The 19,034-nt window shown below is 41.0% G+C and overlaps 3 protein-coding genes across 7 annotated transcripts in view; 1 reads left to right on the top strand and 2 right to left on the bottom strand.

Annotated features, from left to right (window-relative positions):
* The window catches only part of LOC135248388 (otoancorin-like), a 15,406-nt gene extending 14,903 nt beyond the window's left edge, over nucleotides 1-503 (bottom strand). For all 3 annotated transcript variants that reach the window (XR_010328416.1, XM_064322962.1, XM_064322963.1), the window contains exon 1: nucleotides 1-503. This exon is cut by the window's left edge and continues 247 nt beyond it. The gene's annotated coding sequence lies outside the window, so the exon portion shown is untranslated.
* A 147-nt stretch (nucleotides 504-650) lies between these two features.
* On the bottom strand, nucleotides 651-6,751 carry mettl9 (methyltransferase 9, His-X-His N1-histidine). Of its 2 annotated transcripts, XM_064322969.1 has the most exons (6): nucleotides 6,579-6,751; nucleotides 6,260-6,421; nucleotides 5,597-5,787; nucleotides 2,568-2,777; nucleotides 1,975-2,159; nucleotides 651-1,600 (listed from the first exon to the last, which is right to left on the bottom strand). In XM_064322969.1, exons 2-6 carry the CDS (start codon nucleotides 6,419-6,421, stop codon nucleotides 1,392-1,394), a joined length of 957 nt encoding a protein of 318 aa, XP_064179039.1. In that variant the 5' UTR covers nucleotides 6,579-6,751; the 3' UTR covers nucleotides 651-1,391. The 2 variants fall into 2 exon arrangements, with proteins under 2 accessions (XP_064179039.1, XP_064179038.1); XM_064322968.1 differs by lacking the exon at nucleotides 6,579-6,751 and having other exon boundaries at nucleotides 6,260-6,451.
* Nucleotides 6,752-8,428: 1,677 nt separating this feature from the next.
* Nucleotides 8,429-18,789, top strand: cdr2b (cerebellar degeneration-related protein 2b). Of its 2 annotated transcripts, XM_064322966.1 has the most exons (6): nucleotides 8,429-8,571; nucleotides 8,652-8,773; nucleotides 11,064-11,176; nucleotides 13,175-13,323; nucleotides 13,903-14,073; nucleotides 15,368-18,789. In XM_064322966.1, exons 2-6 carry the CDS (start codon nucleotides 8,692-8,694, stop codon nucleotides 16,173-16,175), a joined length of 1,323 nt encoding a protein of 440 aa, XP_064179036.1. In that variant the 5' UTR covers nucleotides 8,429-8,571; nucleotides 8,652-8,691; the 3' UTR covers nucleotides 16,176-18,789. The 2 variants fall into 2 exon arrangements, with proteins under 2 accessions (XP_064179036.1, XP_064179035.1); XM_064322965.1 differs by having other exon boundaries at nucleotides 8,487-8,773.
* The last annotated feature ends 245 nt before the right edge of the window (nucleotides 18,790-19,034 follow it).

The raw sequence follows: 19,034 nt of genomic DNA, 5'->3' as shown, positions 1-19,034 counted from the left end.
ATGGTCCCTTGATTTACAGCTACGCACTTTGATTTTTCCTCACTCATCCAAGACTTTTCTTTAGCCCTGAATGTGAGCCATCTCTATTCAGGCACGACCTTTACTCAAGGCTGTGCTGCACAGAGTGTTCAGTCAGCTTGGTGAAATGTGACTCCATTATACCCAAAGGAGCTGGCAGGTGTAATTTACTGCACAAATGTACCTTAAACAGAACCAGATGTAAAAACATATTAAAAAACTTAAATGTCTGTTAGTTATGTTTCCCTAATGCTTCAGCGTTTCTTCAACATCTAGTTTGTAATTTACTAGAGAATTCAATCCCCTCATCGCGCCTCACACAAACACAGACACACTCAGTCCCTCAAAGAAACTATTGTTGCCCAGTACAATGACATAGTGAATTGGAGAGATGCTGCAACAGACCCTCAGAAGCAAAAGATGCCCATAGGTCCCAGCCAGAGACAATTTCCCACTCTCACCCATCTCCCTTTGAGATGCTGCTCAGCCAACAGCATGACACAATCAGGGATGTGTTTGTCAGTCAATTTAACATCGTCTTGTTCAGACTACTGTTTTTCTACAGAAAATACATTTGATGTGTTGCTTTGTACTGTGTAAACAAAGAAGCAATGCAAGGGAGACACAGGATGTCAAAACGATTACCAACTTGTTTTTATTACCAATCCAATGATTTATCTTTAGATAATGAAAATAACATTTGTGAATCACTAAAAAAAATTATACACAAGAGATATTAACACAGCATGTGTTGGGTTGGTTTCAGTAAATCCCACACCGGAGTGGGAAATCATGCCAGCCCTTTGTCGGAATGCAGGGGGATTGAAGTCCTGTGTATGCGTAGACACTACGCATTAAATAAATCACATATAAACTCCCTGACCCATCAACCAGATTAATGTACAACAATTCCATGGTACACTTCATGATGAGATATTAATCTGTAAATAACAGATTAAGGGCATTTACTTCAACATGGAATAGACAGAAAGAAATTTGTGCAGAAAATTTGTGCATAATGATTACATGCCTGTGGACATCTGCCCTTACATGTTTCTTGTCTAAGAATGTACATAGGCTCCAATTATGTCCCTGTCATGTAATGTAAGTTTCTGCACCATGTGAGACATCACAGAATATAGGAAAATAACTGTAAACACCCTGAGAGGAGGCTGGGTTTCCTCCTTCTAAAGATAATTATCATCTCAAATCCCAATACTTCCGTCATGACAATACATTATTTAATCATGTATGTTTTCCCCCGGAATATAATTAAAAGTGAGTCCTGTAAGGGACCTGATGTCAAAGAAGCACCAGGATTAAAAGTTGGACATTAATGACCGAGCAGCTGACCGGTTCCACATCATGTGCCCTCATTCCAGCGGTTTCAGAACAAACACTGCATCATCCAGCACATAGTAATCATTGTACATGTCTCCTTCACAGAGGTATGGCAGCCTCGTCACTGCTTCCACCTCAAACCCCGCCTTCTGGAACACCCGATTGGACAGGCTGGTGACCTGCTCCTCCCATGTCTTTCCCTTCACTTTCAAGTATTCTTTTGGCCGCTCCCACTTGCCACCTGTAAATAAAGAGGCTGTGATGCAGTCGTCAAGGAAACTGGCACATAACTGCTATGGGAAATCGATTATAAAGACTTCTCTGAAATGGCAAGTGGGTTACGTCAGTGCCTTAAATTAACTCAATCACCTTAAATTTTAGAACCTTAGAAGCAAGAACCTTAAATTTTAGACACAGCAATCACCTCCATGAATTCGCCAGATCAGGGGATCTACCTGTTCCCCAGTCTAAGCATCACTGCAGTCCACATGAGAACCTCCTTAACATGTGCCAGAGGAGCCCTTACAGGCACCTTCTCTCCACATCAAAAGTCTACAGCTCTGCCCTAACCTCACACTGGATTCAGACTTCAAACACAGGCCACGGTCAGCTTACCCAGCTCCACATAAGGCTGAAAGGGCAACACTGCGGCCAGGAGGAGCCTGCCAGTGCCAGGCACCAGAGAGCGCCGGATGTCCATGAGCAGAGTGAGGGGCTGGTCACAGCGGTCCAGCAGGTTCAGACAGCTGATCAGATCATACTGGAAGCTGGGGTTCTGCCACCCATCCACATCCAGCACTCTGACACACAGTGGTGGGAGGCAACACAGATCAGGGCACATAATGATTAATATCCCTTTAGTATCAGTTGAGGCAAAGTTTTCTTCTCACAATCTGCAACACTGTGAAATTTCCATTTACGGAAGGCTGTCACATGCGATTGTGCACATACCAATATGGTCTAGCGCTCTGGTTGTTAGGTCTATCTGGACATAAACAGCACTGCGTACTTAAAGTCAATGGATCTTCAAGGCTTAAAACTGACAATCATAACTTATGTGGATGATTATAATTGTCCTTACTTTTGCTTCAAATGCTGTATATCATACACAGGCAGTGATTTCATTACAGTTGTTTAACTTCCAGAATTAGTATTAGAATAAATTAATCACAGGAGACCATGCAGCACAGTCTGTACATATGACTTACCTGTAGTTCTTTTTATGAAGGTGCCACTTCATGGGAGTGGATACTTCTGTGGCATAGACCTCTCTGAAATGCTTGCCCATGACATCAGTGACTCCCCCGTCCCCAGCACCAAGGTCAAGCAGCCTGTGTCCCTGCCAATCTGGGCTGATCCGGAGGAGTTGGCGGAACTGGTCCCCAGAGAACACAAACATGGAGCCCCTCCCCAAAAACCTGTCCAGAGAAACGAGGAGATTACAGTGAAGCAATGGTCAGGTTTCAACCTAGACACAGCAGTCAAGACACATAGACAGGAAGATAGTGTGTGCGTGGGTGTGTGTGTGCTGCTGCACGATATGAGGAAAATATTCGATATGCGATAACGTTGTTGAATATTGCGATGACGATATGACTTGCGATATAGTATACAGTTTTAATGTCTTTCTGCTTTAGGTTCGCTGCTAACATAGACCCCAGACAATGAATAGCCTATGCCCACTGAATAAACAAAAATGAAATACATTATTTCCAACATGCTTTTATTGAACAAATTGCACCTAAACAGCCACTGTATTGAAAACAAATACCACCAACATATTTGCGTGGCAATAAAGTTTTCTTGATCACTTTAACAGAACATCTAGGCCTATTTAAATAAATACAAATAACTGAATTTTAATTTCCACTGCTCCCCTTCACCCTTGTGTTGTCTTAAGGGTCAAAAATGACCCGCCACTATGTTTAACAGCAGAGAAAACCCCCTAAATGATCTTTTTTCAACTTTAAATTTGATGACTTTTCCTAGAGTGACCCCAACATTAGAAAAAGTGAAACACTGCCTTTGTTCATATTTCCATGAAAGCTGTACACCACCAGCACACACGCACACACACACACATGCACGCATACACACACACACACACAGACACACAGTTGTACAGTGTTAACATAACATAAAATGTGTTCAGCAGAGGCAGTTGCACTGTAGCTCTCAGAGAGAGATAGGGTCCTGACTTGCTTTGACAGGCCACATTATGGGGAGACACCAGTACCCCCCATGGGCTAATTACAACTGCTGACTGACTTGAGACAAAAGGGTTTGCCTTCGCACTCACCACTGCCTCTACCTGCTATGCTATGTATACTAAACTGCCTCTATGAGCTATGCTATGTACACTAAACTGCCTCTATGACCTATGCTATGTACACTAAACTGCCTCTATGAGCTATGCTATGTACACTAAACGGCCTCTGTGAGCTATGCTTTGTACACTAAACTGCCTCTATGAGCTATGCTACGTACACTAGACTGCCTCTGTGAGCTATGCTATGGACACTAGACTGCCTCTGTGAGCTATGCTATGTACACTGCATCTGCAAAGTCCATGCACACACACTTGCATACTGTCCTACATGTGCTATTTAGAGTTGATTGATTTATGTTCTTCACGTTTTTGTTTTGTATCTATTATCTTATTTTATTCTTATTTATTGTTGTTGTTTATACACCTTGTGGGTGGGGGGCAATGGTCCAAAAAATGGGAGAAGACTAGTATTTTGTAGTTGAATTCCTCATTGTACAGTATACAAGAATATATCACTACGTTGCCAAAAAAGGTTCAAGACTGTTATTGTTTCCCTTCAATAAAATGCATTCAAAACTACTTTCTGCACATTTCTGCTACTTTCTTAGGCTATACAAGTGCTATCTTGTGTTAAAAAAATTAATGTTTACACCTATGCAGTACCTTTAGCAATAATAATAGTAATAATAATAATAAACCTCTACTTTAGTAAAGAAAACAATTATGACAGGGATGTTGTAATAAAAATGAGTGGTATCCACTGATTAAATGCAGTCTTTCTGCACTGTGAAGAGGGAAAACCCAGATATTCACAAAGTTTGTGATGAATGACAGGTTGTTTCTTCATGCAAAATAGATTTGGGGTTTAAAATTAAATTAAGCTGCTGTATTTTAGGGGTTTAGTGAAGGTGGGTCATTTTTGACCCTTAGGGCAAGGGGAGTATACAGAATGTTTAGACTACACAAGGGTTAAAATATTTTCTTCTACTCTAACTAAACAAAAACATCCCTTACCACCCTGATTATTGAAATTTGTAAAACTAAAATGATATATACCATACTGTAGGCACTGTCTTGTAGAAAAAATATATGTAAAAATATTGTTGTTCAAACTAGTTTTCTCGGTGACATAGCCACCAGAAAACATGTACACTGGCAACAAAATACTCGAGCTGCTCGGGATTCGGATTCCTGAGGGTTGCGCATGTCTCCTTATCACCGTAAAAAACACCCATTCGTAAAACTCAAATGCTTCATGCCACACTGCAGACAAGACCTTGGCGAAGATATCTATCTATGCAAAAATGTCCTTGTTCAAACGAGGATTTCAGGCAATCTAGGCACCAGAAGTCATGTACATGCTCCAGGTTGGCTGGGCATTTTATTCTAGTAGTTTGTTGAAATTTACAACGCGCATGTCTCCTTTTCATCGTAATTAAAAAATTTAAAAAAATGTAAAAAACCCATTCGCAAAACTAAAATGCTTTATGCCACACTGCAGACAGCATTGGTTCTGTATGCAAAAATATCCTTGTTCAAACTAGATTTACTGGTCTAGCCATGTCAGAAAACATTTTGGAGAGCCTCTTTGCCGGCATAACTTGGACGGATCGGATGAACGATCGGGATGATGACAAGAGAGGTCCTGACTGCAATTTGAATGACATTTCATTTCATCAATACAAAATCCCTTCAGGGCTTACTTTGAATAAGCGCCGATTTTTTTTTTTTTTTTTTTTTTGGTGCCATTTCCCTAGTAAATATACTATTTATCGCAGTTCAAGGAGTCTTTTGCGATGTGTTCATCGCGCATGTTCATATCGCGATGAAGGTAAATATACGATGTATTGTACATTCCTAGTGTGTGTGTGTATGTGTACATTCATGTGTGCTAGTGAGAGACAGAGTGAGAGAGAAATAAGGGGATGGCAGAGAAAGAGAAGTATACTGATTTTGAAATCAAGTTACCCATTGATGGAGGTGCGGGAGACAATGGGGCTGAAGACAGTGGAGACGAAGGAGTGGTAGAGTTGTGTGAACAGCCAGCCTGACTTCTCCTCACTGCGCCTCAGGAAGGCCTTTGTGTCCTGGTCCATGTAACTCTGGATAAACAGCGGCCTCAGAGCCTCCCCCAGCATATCAGGACAGCAGCGGTACCACTGAAACGGCAACACACAGCATCCACAGTCACAAACAACACTCCCCGTTACAGCCAAACAATCATCACTACAGAGGATGCAGTGGTATTCAGACCATCTTTAAATGATAGCCACTGTTGAGGTAACTGGAACAAACACGGATATTTTATAATCACTTCAGTTAATGGTGATGCTAGCACATTCAGTCACCGACAAGTCATTTTGGAGGAGGATGTTGTTAGCACAATATTTTATTTGATTGTGATCACAACACCCATCCAACTCTCTAAAACAAGAAGTGATATGCTTTATCGTTTGAAAGTGGCACAGAAAAACGAACGCAAATTGATAGTTACAGAATCGCCAATTGCAGAAGTCTGAGTCGGGCAACAAAAAGGACGAACAAGTATTTTGCTGACATTGAGACTGATTACGCAAATAATACAAAAAAATATAAACTTGGTCACCGGTTGCTATGATCATTTTCACGTACCTCATGAGCATCTAGTCCTGTGGTCTCGCCTTCGCTCACCATGCTGACGAACAGAGCTCGAGCAAGAGGGCTACGTACATATTTACCGGTCCACATTCTTCTTACAGCCAGCAGAGCTGAGACGTATAACGCAATCCACGCAACAAAAACCGCTGTCTTCATCTGTTGATAATACATACTCAATTTACCAGTTTAAAGCAAGTGAACATTTGGTACGTGTTTCTAGTCTTACACTAAAAAATAAATGAAACTACTGAAAGGAGTGACCAATGGCGTTGGTACACGCAGACACATCAAGGACACAAACAAACAAACGAACCTGAGGGTGTGGTGCGTTTTAGGAGGCAACATATTCGTTGATCTTCTTAATCCGTAAAACGGGTACTGTAAACAAATTCCAATAATACATGTGGTAAACTGTAAACTGCTGTCCCAGATTGGCCAGCAACACGACCGCGGGCGGTCATCTCAGCATTTACTTCCTGTGTTTCGCTTAAATACGTCCCCAGGCAACTGGAACCGTGCTCATCTTTGATCATACTGCATTTATCATTACATTATCATTGCGCTTTGATATGGAACATAATGAGAATGTGGAATACATGTTATAAATACTTGGCCAAAGGTTAACTATAGGATGTATAAATAAGCGCATCAGCCCACAAGAAGGTGAAGTAAGTATTTTTATGTGTATTTCATTTGTGCGTGCATATGTATCAGACCTGGGACAAGTAGCGCACTTATTCAAAACACTATTGGCTATAGTTGGCTACATGGTTTTAGATGCACTTCTTAAATAAATTGATTTGGCTGCCTCACTACTTCTTATGATGTTAACCGGTTTGTTTCTAAAACATAATTTGTTTCCATTACACACAGTTTAAAAAAATGTATTTATTTATTTTATACTGTAAATACAGACCAACATCATTGACACAAATGGAATTGCTGTCATACTGTTTTGCGTGAACAATCTTGGTTGAATAGCTGCTCTCACAAAAAGATTAAAGAGTATTTAAAAGTTTGGATGGGGGTTGAAAATGTCCCTTCTCTACTTTTCATTACTGTATATAATTTAGAGTAGGCATATGTATTTGGGGGGTACATGTTGTTCTTTTCTGACAATACTATAAATACTACATTTTAAAAGAAAAACATTTATTTTTGTGAAAATCTTTACACATGTTGTTTATGTTGTAACATAAGTAAAATATTTATATATTGTGTCTGTTTAAGCTTCTCTGAAGCCATGCACAGGTTCAATTACAAGTCAATTACCTCAAAGGCAATAAATATTATAGAGATTAAGGGTGCTTGCTCAGGATACACATCCCACAAAGTCTAAAGTTCACTATGAAGATAGAAGAGGGTAAAATACAAATGTGTCAAGGTAGTTGTGTTTCAGGTACTTTTGCATTAGACTAGCCTGAAAAGAAAACATTCCACCCCATAAATATGAACTTTTTACAGGCAAATCTTGATAAAGTCAAGTCATCCTTCAATCCTGAAGGACCAATCATTTCACATTTTGAAAACCATGGCACATATTGCAACTCTAAAACATAGACATATTGCAGACACGTACAATGGATTGCTGGACAAATTGTGGTAATATTTGCTGATGCAGGTGTATTAATCAGGTAATACCATTATAGATGTTTTGTTTGTCCTAAGAGAGGCACAAAAGGAACAAAGGGATATAGGTGACATTAGTCTTACTGTCCGATTGGAAGTATGTTACCCACTGTCATCAATTGAATACTTTTTCCCATCCAGCCTTTAGCTGTAGGTACGGATGTGAATATGGGCCATAAATGTGTGATGATGGGGTGACAATGACCAAGTAGATGACAATTATAGGGAAAAAGTTTAAACTCACATTAAACTAAATGTATGACTAAACTGTAGAAAGCTAGTTAACAAGTCCAAACTTGTAGCAAAATGCATTTTTATTATGAAATTGGAAGTGGCACAGCTTTGGCTGCAAGCTTAAGCAGATGTTTTTTCTTGAATTACCCCTATAGCCAACCAATATGATACTTAAAACATTGTGTTGGAAATAAACTAATTATAAACTAATATAAATATAGTTTGTTGCAATTGTAAGAATTGTGCATCTCGTTTAATAAATTGATTTTTTTTTAAATAGCCACAGTTACTTGCACTTCGTCCTATGCGTCACTACTGTTCATTTGCATATCACTAAATTGCCACGTTGCTGGCCACAGCCTGAATGCGCCACTTGGAGGCTGAAAGATACATTCGCCCTTATCCCAGCAACAGAAGTTCGATGGCAGAGACAACGGAAACCGGTGAGCTGAGACTCACTATCGTTACAATGCCTTGCTTCCTTTAAGATACTTCTGGATAAATATTCTTGCATTTGCCATAGGAATACAGAAGATCAATCGCCAGTGAATTTCTGGTTGAAGATGCTAACCGATATGATTGTGGAGGAAGAATTTGAAATCAAAGATGAAGAACCGTGGTACGACCAGCAGGATCTGGAGCATGGTAAGACATTGTGAACTAAGTGATGCTGGGGGCAAATAGCGGTCTATTGTAGGAACAGGACACTGAAAACAGAAGCTTCTTACTTGCTAGTAGCAAATGTTCAACCATCGTTAAATTTCTGCGTGTACAAGTCATTGGTCGAAGACATTTCTTCTTTACCTCAGCCTTTAGAATAATTTATTTTCTATTGCTGTTTGGTTCATGTCACGCCCATACGCGTTCAATGCTTTTCACAGGATTTAGCACGGCTTTCTTTTCAGTTAGCATGATCAGGCGTCCAGAAGAAAACTATAGACTAACTCAAAAATGAATTTTGGAAATAAATTAGCTGCATATCGAGATTTCAGCTGTAGTCTTCATGTCATGTTTCGCAATACATCGAAATGGGCTACAATATTGTGTCTTTAGTTGGTAGCCATAAGCACATTTTAATTTGATACAAGTAGCCTGCAAACAATGTTGTACCCCTTTAAGTATTCATGCATAATCAACTTGAAACAACTGCCTATAAATACTTTTTTTTTATTAGGCTGCGTTTAAGGATTTGTAATGCCAACAGTGTATTTCTCGCACTGATTTCATTGGCAATGGCAATCAAATCAGCGTTTCGTGTATTAGCATTTAGATGTTAACACGAGGATTAACACGAGATTATTATTCACAACGTGTTTTGATGATTAACTTGAAAGTCTTTAAATACCCGAAATCTTTATCAATAAAAGATAGATTGGGTCTACTGCAATGTTAATCTGGAATTTTCCAGCATCTAATTGTAAAATTAATACTGACGTTGAATATTAAAAAACATAGTGAGTATGGATGTTTGTATTTTACAGGGTGATAATGTTCCATCAGTTTAGATTGTACGTCTTCAGATAAGACCAACACATTCCACAACATCGTCAGTTATTTGAAAAATGCATTAACTGGGCTAAAACTACAAAAAAAATCTCCATATTTAGCACGCCTAATTTGTGCAAGATACACTGTGGAACATGAAAACATTTTAACCAACTGGTAACTGCTCACGTTAACATATATATCCCCAGTGTTAAAACATTCAAGTAAATGTAAACTAGTACGTTCTGAAATTGCTTAGATAATAAAATATTATGAAATTGTGTGAAGTACTAATCCAAGGACACCAATGTTGACCAGCTCAGCCTCATCCAGAAAGAAGAAGAATCTGGTCAAACTGTCTTCGCAAATGTCATACATAGGAGTAATTGAAGGCATTTGGAAATGTAGCTAACACTAGAACTTAGCTATCTCTATTTATGTATTTATTTTTTTGTAAGTTTCAACAAGATAGCATAATTTTCAAACCAACTTCCTGTGTTAACAGACAGCAAGGTTAAAATGTGAGATGTGTTGATGGTTGATGTATTACAGTGCAAGCTTGTTGAAAGTAATAGTGTATCATTGGCTCTCTTGTTACTGTTGAGACTGAATTTGAATAGTTTCCTGTGTTTTTGCAATGCTTTCAGAAGGTGGGTTAGGGACGAATGGTCTTGCTTTCTGGTTTAAATCTGGTCTGAATGTTCCTAATGGTCTCCTTCCCCATACCCACTGTGTTTTTTGTTTTCTGGTCACAAGAAATTCTCACATGTAAAACGTACGTTGGATTTAGAGCTCTGTTTGTACTTCACCTGTGCTCTGATCAGGTGAATGCAAAGGTTTCTACTGTTTCAGCATGCCTTGTTGCAAAGATCTGGAAGGATTACAGAAAATGTGTTGACTGGATAGGCAGTTAATTTAATACCCCCCAATCTTAAATGCTTGTCTGAAAATTTGCTATATTTGACATGACTCACTGGTAGAGAACAAAACAATTAGCCTATACTTTCTAATGGACAGGGAAATAATTTGGATTCTGAAAAGTGGTCTTTCAACAAAATTTTGGACCCAAGATGAAGTAGCCTAAATGAATTTTATCTGGGCGCAAATATGGCTATGCTAGTCTCTTTTTAGATACAGAGCCGTCTCAGTGGCTATCCCTTTGATTGTGTTTGATAGTTACAAAGGCCATTCAGCAGATCTCAAATCCTCATCTTGTGTAACCAAATCATCATCTAGGTTTTGGTGTACAGTTGTTTACAGCTGGTGTTGCTTTGAATCCGCGTTCCACTTTTAAAGCAAAATATTATTGTGTGAATTCCATTAACTTGCCACTGCTTTTATTGTAGTAGCCCTCTGTTGACGTGGTTGCCTTCTCTGGGCATTTGCACAGTACAACTGTTTGGCCAGTCAAGGGGTTTTCTCTAGCTGTCAGTATTTGGTTCGGTTCCAGACCTCCATCTGGCAGCTGAGCTGGGCAAGACCCTGCTGGACCGTAACCGAGAGCTGGAACAGGGCCTGAAGCAGATGTACTCAACCAATCAGGAACAGCTGCAAGAGATAGAGGTAACGTGATCATCTGATTTTCTGTATACATATGTCGTTTTTGATTTATTTGTCTTATGTGTTGTTACAGGGTGTGGAAGACATGTTTTAAAGCTTACTATTGTATGCAGGTTAGACTACTTTTGTAGATAGCATTATACTTCAAAAACAAAGAGCTTAGCAGGATTTAGTGTTTGGCACCATTTTGTCAAGAACATACAGAGGTAAGCACTGTCAGTGTTTCCTGTTGACATTTTATGTAGGCATGTTGAAACTGACATCCTGTAATCCTTATTTCTGTCACATTCATTTCTGTCAAGCCTTTGCCTTCCTGCCTCCACAGATAATCAGGCAACAGGGAACAGTAGAAGATATTGGCCATTTTTAAAATAAATTTATGATTTCAGCATACATTGGAGTTTGTGGTATGGTTACTGTGCTGGATATCATCAGCGTCTTCCACCATCTATTCCAGTATTCACATTTCACTCATCTTTTTAGCTGATTTTCCAGTGACACTACATTGGGCTACTGGAGGAAAAAAGCAACTAAAGAAAGGGAATTATTTGGGTTATCACATCTTAATTCAGCGGTTTTCAGTGGTTTGGAGGATTTATTTAGCCATGGTTTTATTTTGCGTCCTGTCCGACCAGCCTATTAATCCGTTAGCCACGTCTTGCTTGGCCTGCCGTGCTGTACGTATTGTTCCTGTACTCAGCCCATTTCAGTCATTCAGTGGCATGGGATGTAAATCAATTCGTTAAGAGTCAACATCACACACTGGAGGAATTTAAACTCCTCATCATAAGCCCTTTGTGACTGAATTGATGGTCAGCTGTTTCTTCCATAGCTTTGTTCTGCTAACTGGTGAGCCTAAGAAAGTCTTCCTCTGCTCAAGCAAATACTTAAGTGAGCATGTATTGATATTTTGATTAATGTCAAAGTATAATTTATGGAGTCTTAACATGGTTCAGAACTTAAAAGTGGCTTAAAGCCATCACGAGTCTTCGGTCACATTTCTATATGTAACTGAATTATGTGAAGCAATGTTTGTTGCTGAGCTTTCAGTTAATGTGAGAATTGATCTTTTCACGAAGTCCCTTAATCAATCTGTTCTTTTGCTACAGCCTCTAAACTTGGCATTTTAATGGTAATACACACACCGTAAAAACGTCAAATGCATGCAGAGCTGAGTTATTTAGATCCTTTTTTATGGAACATAATGAATCTAATCCAAATGCGTGGTGTCCCTGGTCTATCCGTCCTCTGTCTCTTCACCCCCCCCCCCCCGGTCTCCTGCTGCCAGATGGAGCTCCTGGTCTAATATGTGGTTATTTTTTTAAATACTGGCAATATTGTGTTTTATGTGGACAGACTTGCTCACTGAGTTGTTTCAAAGAATTTGATTTCTTGCTTGCTCAGAGAATTTGGTGAAGATAGCACTTTAATCACAGAGTTTGCTTGTTTGTCTTGGCGCCACACTGTCACTTGTTGTGGTGGGTTTTTTTTTCTTTTGCCATGTGTCTGTGAATCATGCTGACTGAAGTCTGCAAAGATCTTTAAATGGTAGCTGATAAGATACCTACTCTAATGGTAAGTACGGAGTCAGGTTAGCTTTTGCAATAAGAGAAAAAACAAGTATGTCCTCCACAGACACTGCCTTTCTTTGCCTCTCTTAATGTGGTCTTACTGCTCAACTCTGCCTGTTGGAGATTGCAGGGAATGACGCAGTTGTAACTTTAACCAAGTGAAAGTGACACGAGAACCTAAACCTAAACTAATACAAAATGCAATGACAACCAGCAGTCATGTTCATTTTCAGCAAGTGTAGTTGCTAGCAGCTAATAAAATATAGATAAAAGGGGTCTGATGTGTCATGTATTGAAACTTTAGATAAAACTCCACTGTGAATGTGGTCTGTGTGCCTGCTGTACTTTTATGGTTCCTGCATATGACACTATGCCAGAGTAGTGTTTGCACAGTGAGATCAGATGTGCTGACTCCCCGCTTCTCTCACAGTACCTAACCAAGCAGGTGGACCTCCTGCGGCAGATGAACGAGCAGCATGCCAAGGTGTACGAGCAGCTGGACACAACAGCGCGTGACCTGGAGCAAGGCAACCACAGGCTGGTCCTGGACAACCGCTCAGCCCAGCACAAGATCCAGGGGTGGGGCCAGGGACTGATTGAAGGATTAAGGCCAAGACTGAACAGAGAACACTCAGCATTATTCATTCATTAGAATACCTGCTACTCTATGAAACACTCCATAATAACTGTCAGATTTAAGTTGGACTTGACAATAAAATAGCTGTGAAAGGGAAAGAACTAACCTAAAGTACTTCATTGTAATTTAAGCCATGCACATTGCCATGTTTACACTTTTCTTTTTATCTAACATATATCCAGTTTTTTTGACTAATCAGATACTGGCTGTATTGGATCTAAATGTATGCATGCATCTTCTCCTGTCAACAACATTCTTTGGACAAATAACATCATGTAATATGCATGCAGCAGTCACAAGATGTCCCATTGTGTTGCAGAGCTTGTCGTCAGGCTACATAGAACACTGACTGCAACAGCAAGGATAAATGTGTGACCTCAGTCTAAACACAATAAGACAATCAACCCATTAAAAATCCAGCGTAAACAGACTGGATATAGAGAAATCTGATTTGTCAGCCATATTGGGTATGAGTGTAAAGTGACACACAGTGCTTGAAAGGCGAATGCTGTCCTCCCCAGACTGACGGAGATGATCGAGAGCCTGCAGGCTCATGTGGAGGAGCTGCAGCAGCAGGTGGAGGAGATGAAGACGGCACAGTCAGGCCGCTCCAGCAGAGACCTGGCCGAGCAGCGGCGGGCTCTGGGAGCTCAGAGCATGTCCTGTCTCAAGGAGCTGTACAGCAGGCACAAGTGAGTCTCCTCTGTCTGTATGACCTGCGCTACAGGATCCGGGCTCAGTTTTGGTCATCATGAATACCCCTCCCTCCACCGTTGGTAAATTTATGTAGAAATAATCAAGCTGATTGGCTGTCTGTGGACTGCAAATATTGATTTTTTTTTTTCAGTGACAGAATGTTGGTTGAGGTCAGTTTTTACTTGGGTGACGTGGAGCTGTGTTGCTATATAGGGCAATACACAGTGCTTTGTTTTAATAATAATTCAGGAAAATATTTAATTCTTCCAAATATAGTATATAAGTATTGAAGAATAAATATAGAATCATTAAATGTGATATACATTTAATAAATTTTATTTAAGCTATCTTTCATCCCAGGTCTGCCATGTTTTGAGGCAAAGAGTAGCTACATGTCCTTGTATTATTAGTGAGAACACTGTGGTAGCATATGTGTGATGCTGCACGTCTTAAGATAACACCGTTCCATTTGCAGCCTGCTGTTGACCTAACTGATCTCCTCTGTGTGACCCTGTCAATATTAGCGCACTGATGCTGATTCGTCTACTTAAGGTCATACCATTCAGACACCATAATCCAGTTTGGGTTCTCCTTTCATAATCCCTGACAGATCCCTGTCATGGCTGGCAGACGTGCAGCCACACACTTGAAATGTAATGCTGCACATAATACCTTGTGTGGTAGATTTCTGCACTTAATGGCACGCCATAATGTCATGGTTATGAAAATGGCTGATATAGACCATTTTGGTGTTAGTAAACATAGATTATATATTTGTATGCTTGCCTCATAAACTGGTGTTATAAGCTTGCCAAGAGTGTTTTGGTTTGTTTACAAGCTACCTCTGCTTACACATTAAAGTTGTCAGCATTGGTCAGTGGTGTTTCTCTATATGAATTTACCTGCTGATGCTAAATTTGTAGAAGCTGCTACTTGATTATCATTAACTGTTACTTCATTCATTTCTGGCTTGGTGTGTTGAGTACAGGCTTGCTGCCACAATGGCTTAATGGCTTAAATGGCTTGCTGCCACAAATGTCTGCGCTCAGCTTCAAAGGGGTACTCGATGATGGTATTCGATAAAAATGAAGGCCCTATTTTTTGCTGTTTCTACTTTGACAGCCAACGGCGGAAAACATTTTCTGTTCTCGTGATGTGAACGTGATGTATACCAGTTGGTCTATAATTTGCTCTCATCAACATATTTGATGTGTCAATTGGCTCACACAGTATAGAATGAAATGTATGTAGCTTTAAATGATCACCTGAACTTTGTTTTTCTCTGCGCAGGTATTTGTCGTATGACCCCGCCCCTTTAGATGTTGACATGTCCGCGGGGGAGAAGGTGAGGGCAGAGGAGGAGAACCTGTCTCTCCATCGCTCAGTGCAGTCCCTGCAGACCCAGCTGGGGACAGAGCGTGCCAGGCGCAGGGAGGCGGAGCAGGAGGCGGAGCTGATGGCCCGTGAGAACGGCGAGCTGGAGCAGCGGCTGGAGCAGCTGGAGGGTTGCCAGGCTCGCCTGCAGGAGCTGGAGGGGGAGGTGGAGGAGCTGCGGCAGCTGTGGCGTGCCGACGCGGCCGGCGCCAGGCGGGCGGAGGGGCTGCTGCCCGACGCCATCTTCTTCCCCCCGGAGGAGCCAGCGGATGGGGACGGGGAGCGGGATCCCGAGGACAAGCCGGAGCAGGGCAGGCGCGCGCTGAAGCGCTGCAGCAGCGAGACGGCGCTCCGGAGCCCCGGCGCCGAGGAGATGCGCCGCGGGCACGAGCGCACCTGCGCCCGCCGCGCCGAGGCCGTCAAGCAGCGCGGCATCTCCCTGCTCAACGAGGTGGACGCCCAGTACAGCGCCCTGCAGGTGAAGTACGAGGAGCTGCTGCGTCGCTGCCAACAGGGCACCGAGCAGCACAGCCACAAGGCGGTGCAGACGCCCGCCGCCCAGCGCTGCTGCCCCGGCTCCGCCCCCTCACCCAAGGCCCAGGGCCCGGAGGACGACGCCCAGCAGCCCGAGTACAAGGCCCTCTTCCAGGAGATATTCTCCTGCATCCAGAAGACCAAAGAGGGCCTGAGTGAAAGCAGGGCCAAGCTTACTCCAGCCCAGTGAGGCTCCCACAATGCTCAGGGAACTTGCCTGCTTCTGCCTCAGTTTGTCCAGGGTTGGTGAAGGCATCTAAAAGGCTTTGTGCCTGTCCAATGTGAACAGGCTGTGGAGTCGCCTCAAGCTAGCGAAACCCCAAAGAGCCACCGTCCAGGCGACTGCACCTCAACACCTGTTCCTAAATCACGATGCTTCCCTAACCATCAAACAGGGAGTCTTCACAAAGCCACACCAGCTCAGTGGATGAACAATCAAAACTTTTGCCATTGTATTTTTCAGCAGGCTTGCAACTCTTCAATAAAGCTGAACAAAATTGTTACAATGTCAGATAGATAATTAGAACAGATTGCTCGATGTATGTTTATTTATTTTATTTTTTTTATTACACCCAACTTTCAATGCAGAATAATTGGATCCTACTTTAAAAAAGCAGATAGGAATTTTTGGTTCTTTGTCTGATACAGCATGTAATAGTGTTAGCATTACTGTCCATTTAAAATGAATATATTGTAGCGTTATTCTATTCATAATTCTGTGTTCATGTAACTTCATGAAAGCAATGTTTTCATATCAGGAACTCAGACTTATGTTGACCTCTTTGGCTTTGGCCGTCTAAAAAAACTTATGCAAAAAGTATTTTATCATTTCTTCTTTAGATATTGAGTGTGTGTACACTGTAGAGATAAGCAAATTAGAACAATGTGTGAACTATGGAACGGAATTGGATTATATTGCCATGAAGCACATTGATACTTACCAGTATTGAGGCTTTCAAAGTCCACATCCAGCAGCGACACAGACGGCTGAATTCAGACTACTACTCATAGTCTGAATTCCCATCTCGGTAAAGCCATGTTGTATTGTGCTTTAGGGTGATACTGGATTGAATTTCCCCTTTCCCCTCCTCCTTTAGACACTTTAGATATAGGACAGTGCTGTCCTAATTCACTGTATTCCACCCTGAAATAATGTGATTGTTTATGGAACAAGTGCTATTTTCAGTTTAGCTGTGTTCAAGTGTGACTGGAACTCTTATCTTTAGGTGCTCCTGGAATTGCTTTTGAAAATAGAACATATTGGATGTGTAAATGCAGTTCATAAATGAGTGATTTGGGGGAAAGTAACAGAAAAATGTGCAGTAAAACATTAAGGGATAACATTTGTTTTTTGGAAACCTGAAAGAACACCTTAAAGGCAGTAAATTAGCTTGAAGCCCTGGTAGCCTGATTGCAGCATCATTATTGTTCAGTGTAAATGAAATGAATGATTAGCTGCAACAGGTAATAAAGCAACCGCTTACAGCACTTACTATCTGAGGTCATGTCATCATACTATCTGAGGTTTTATATTTGGCCTGATATGGATCAGTACTGATCTCTAATCAATAATCCTTTTTATAGCATGCTGCACCTACTTTAAAGTCTTTATCACAGTGAACGTACCAGAAACATGACCTCCAGACGAGGAATTGCATCAGTAAAATGGCTGATGTGGTTCATTCTGAATAATCCCCTCAACTTTTACCTGGTTAAATAAAGGATATATATATATATATATATATATATATATATATATATATAATTGACAGCTGTTGGTTTTGAGGGAACAGAGTAGTGGTTGATAGGACACTGCTCACAGGAATGACTGATCTCTCTTCATCACCATTGCCTTGCCTCGCATTAATGCTGAGGAAAAAAATAGTGAGGAAAAGATAAGGGCAGGGGTATCAATTGTTTTATAATTTGCATAATTTCTTTTTTATAGGGGCTTTTGTTTCCTTTGAGGGTTATTTGCGTTGTGTTTATGCAGCTTCTCATGAATGCACTGTGCTGTTCAATGATTGTGGATAAAATCCTTGTCAAGAGGCCACCCCAAGGGCAAAAGGGGCTCAACTTGGAAGTAGCTTCAGAAACTCAAATCACCTGCCTACGTACATTAACAAAATGGCAATGATGGCTCCGCCTCGGGTGAACCTGGCGTGATGGTTTAGTGTAAACAGGGAGTCTCACACGAGACTCATCCAAACTCCACCCAAATGCTAATCCCAAATGGTGTGAGAATGGGTGTGGTGGTTTAGCACACTCTACAACTTTGGCAAACAAATTACTATCAAACTGGTTTTAGTGGGGGTTCTAAATACAGTCTTGCATGCTTGAAAGGTGTGAGTATTAACCAGCATTAAAGGGACTTAATGTTTAGGCAGGGACACGGGTAAACTGAGTGAACGTGCATGCACAATGCAGATAAGTTTTTTCTGGCCTGAGCTGCATCCAAATATGGCATTAGTCTTAAATATGTAGAGGATACGTGCCACTCAGGTACTGTCTACAGATCTCCTCACTGGCCTGTGTTCCCACATTAAGGAAAGGATTCTGCTTTCTCACAAGGACATAACAGCTCACCATAAAATAAACTATACACACTGCTGAACTGTTTAAATGTGTCAATTACAAATGTACATAAATATGAATAACTTGGTTAAACAGTTTTAAATAATTTCAGTGTGTTCTGTTAAGGAGTTCAACTTCACAAAACACAAAAATGTTTAATGTTATTCTGCTGACGCTATGTTCTACTGTGAACCTAGTCAGATAACCAATAAATTCACCTGTCAAACTGACCTTGTGTGATACTTGAGGCCTCTATGCTGATCTGTTGTTACATGGATTTGAAGTGGGGAATTATGTGCAGAATCATTGAGCTCCCAGTGTAATCAGTCCACTCAGGATTTGGAATGGATTGTGGAAATATGAATTAAACTACAGCGTATTCACGTATAGATCCCTTCTCAAAAAAAAACTCTTGGCTGCCACAAGCCAGTTAACCGCGTGATATCTTGACACCTCCAGCTTAAAACCCCAAAAG

The sequence above is a fragment of the Anguilla rostrata genome, chromosome 2, assembly GCF_018555375.3.
Source record: "Anguilla rostrata isolate EN2019 chromosome 2, ASM1855537v3, whole genome shotgun sequence".
In the NCBI taxonomy this organism is placed as follows: domain Eukaryota; kingdom Metazoa; phylum Chordata; class Actinopteri; order Anguilliformes; family Anguillidae; genus Anguilla; species Anguilla rostrata.
Note: the sequence above shows the minus strand (reverse complement) of the source record. Positions and strands in the feature narration are given on the sequence as shown.

Coding starts and splice junctions, on each gene's coding strand:
- mettl9 (XM_064322968.1), bottom strand. CDS start 6,436: ATGTATTATCAACAGATGAAGACAGCGGTTTTTGTTGCGTGGATTGCG. Junction 5,788..6,259: donor CAGGACTAGATGCTCATGAG/GTACGTGAAAAT, acceptor TTGCCGTTTCAG/TGGTACCGCTGCTGTCCTGA. Junction 2,778..5,596: donor TCCCGCACCTCCATCAATGG/GTAACTTGATTT, acceptor TTCTCTGGACAG/GTTTTTGGGGAGGGGCTCCA.
- cdr2b (XM_064322966.1), top strand. CDS start 8,692: ATGCTAACCGATATGATTGTGGAGGAAGAATTTGAAATCAAAGATGAA. Junction 13,324..13,902: donor GCCCAGCACAAGATCCAGGG/GTGGGGCCAGGG, acceptor TGTCCTCCCCAG/ACTGACGGAGATGATCGAGA. Junction 14,074..15,367: donor GAGCTGTACAGCAGGCACAA/GTGAGTCTCCTC, acceptor TTCTCTGCGCAG/GTATTTGTCGTATGACCCCG.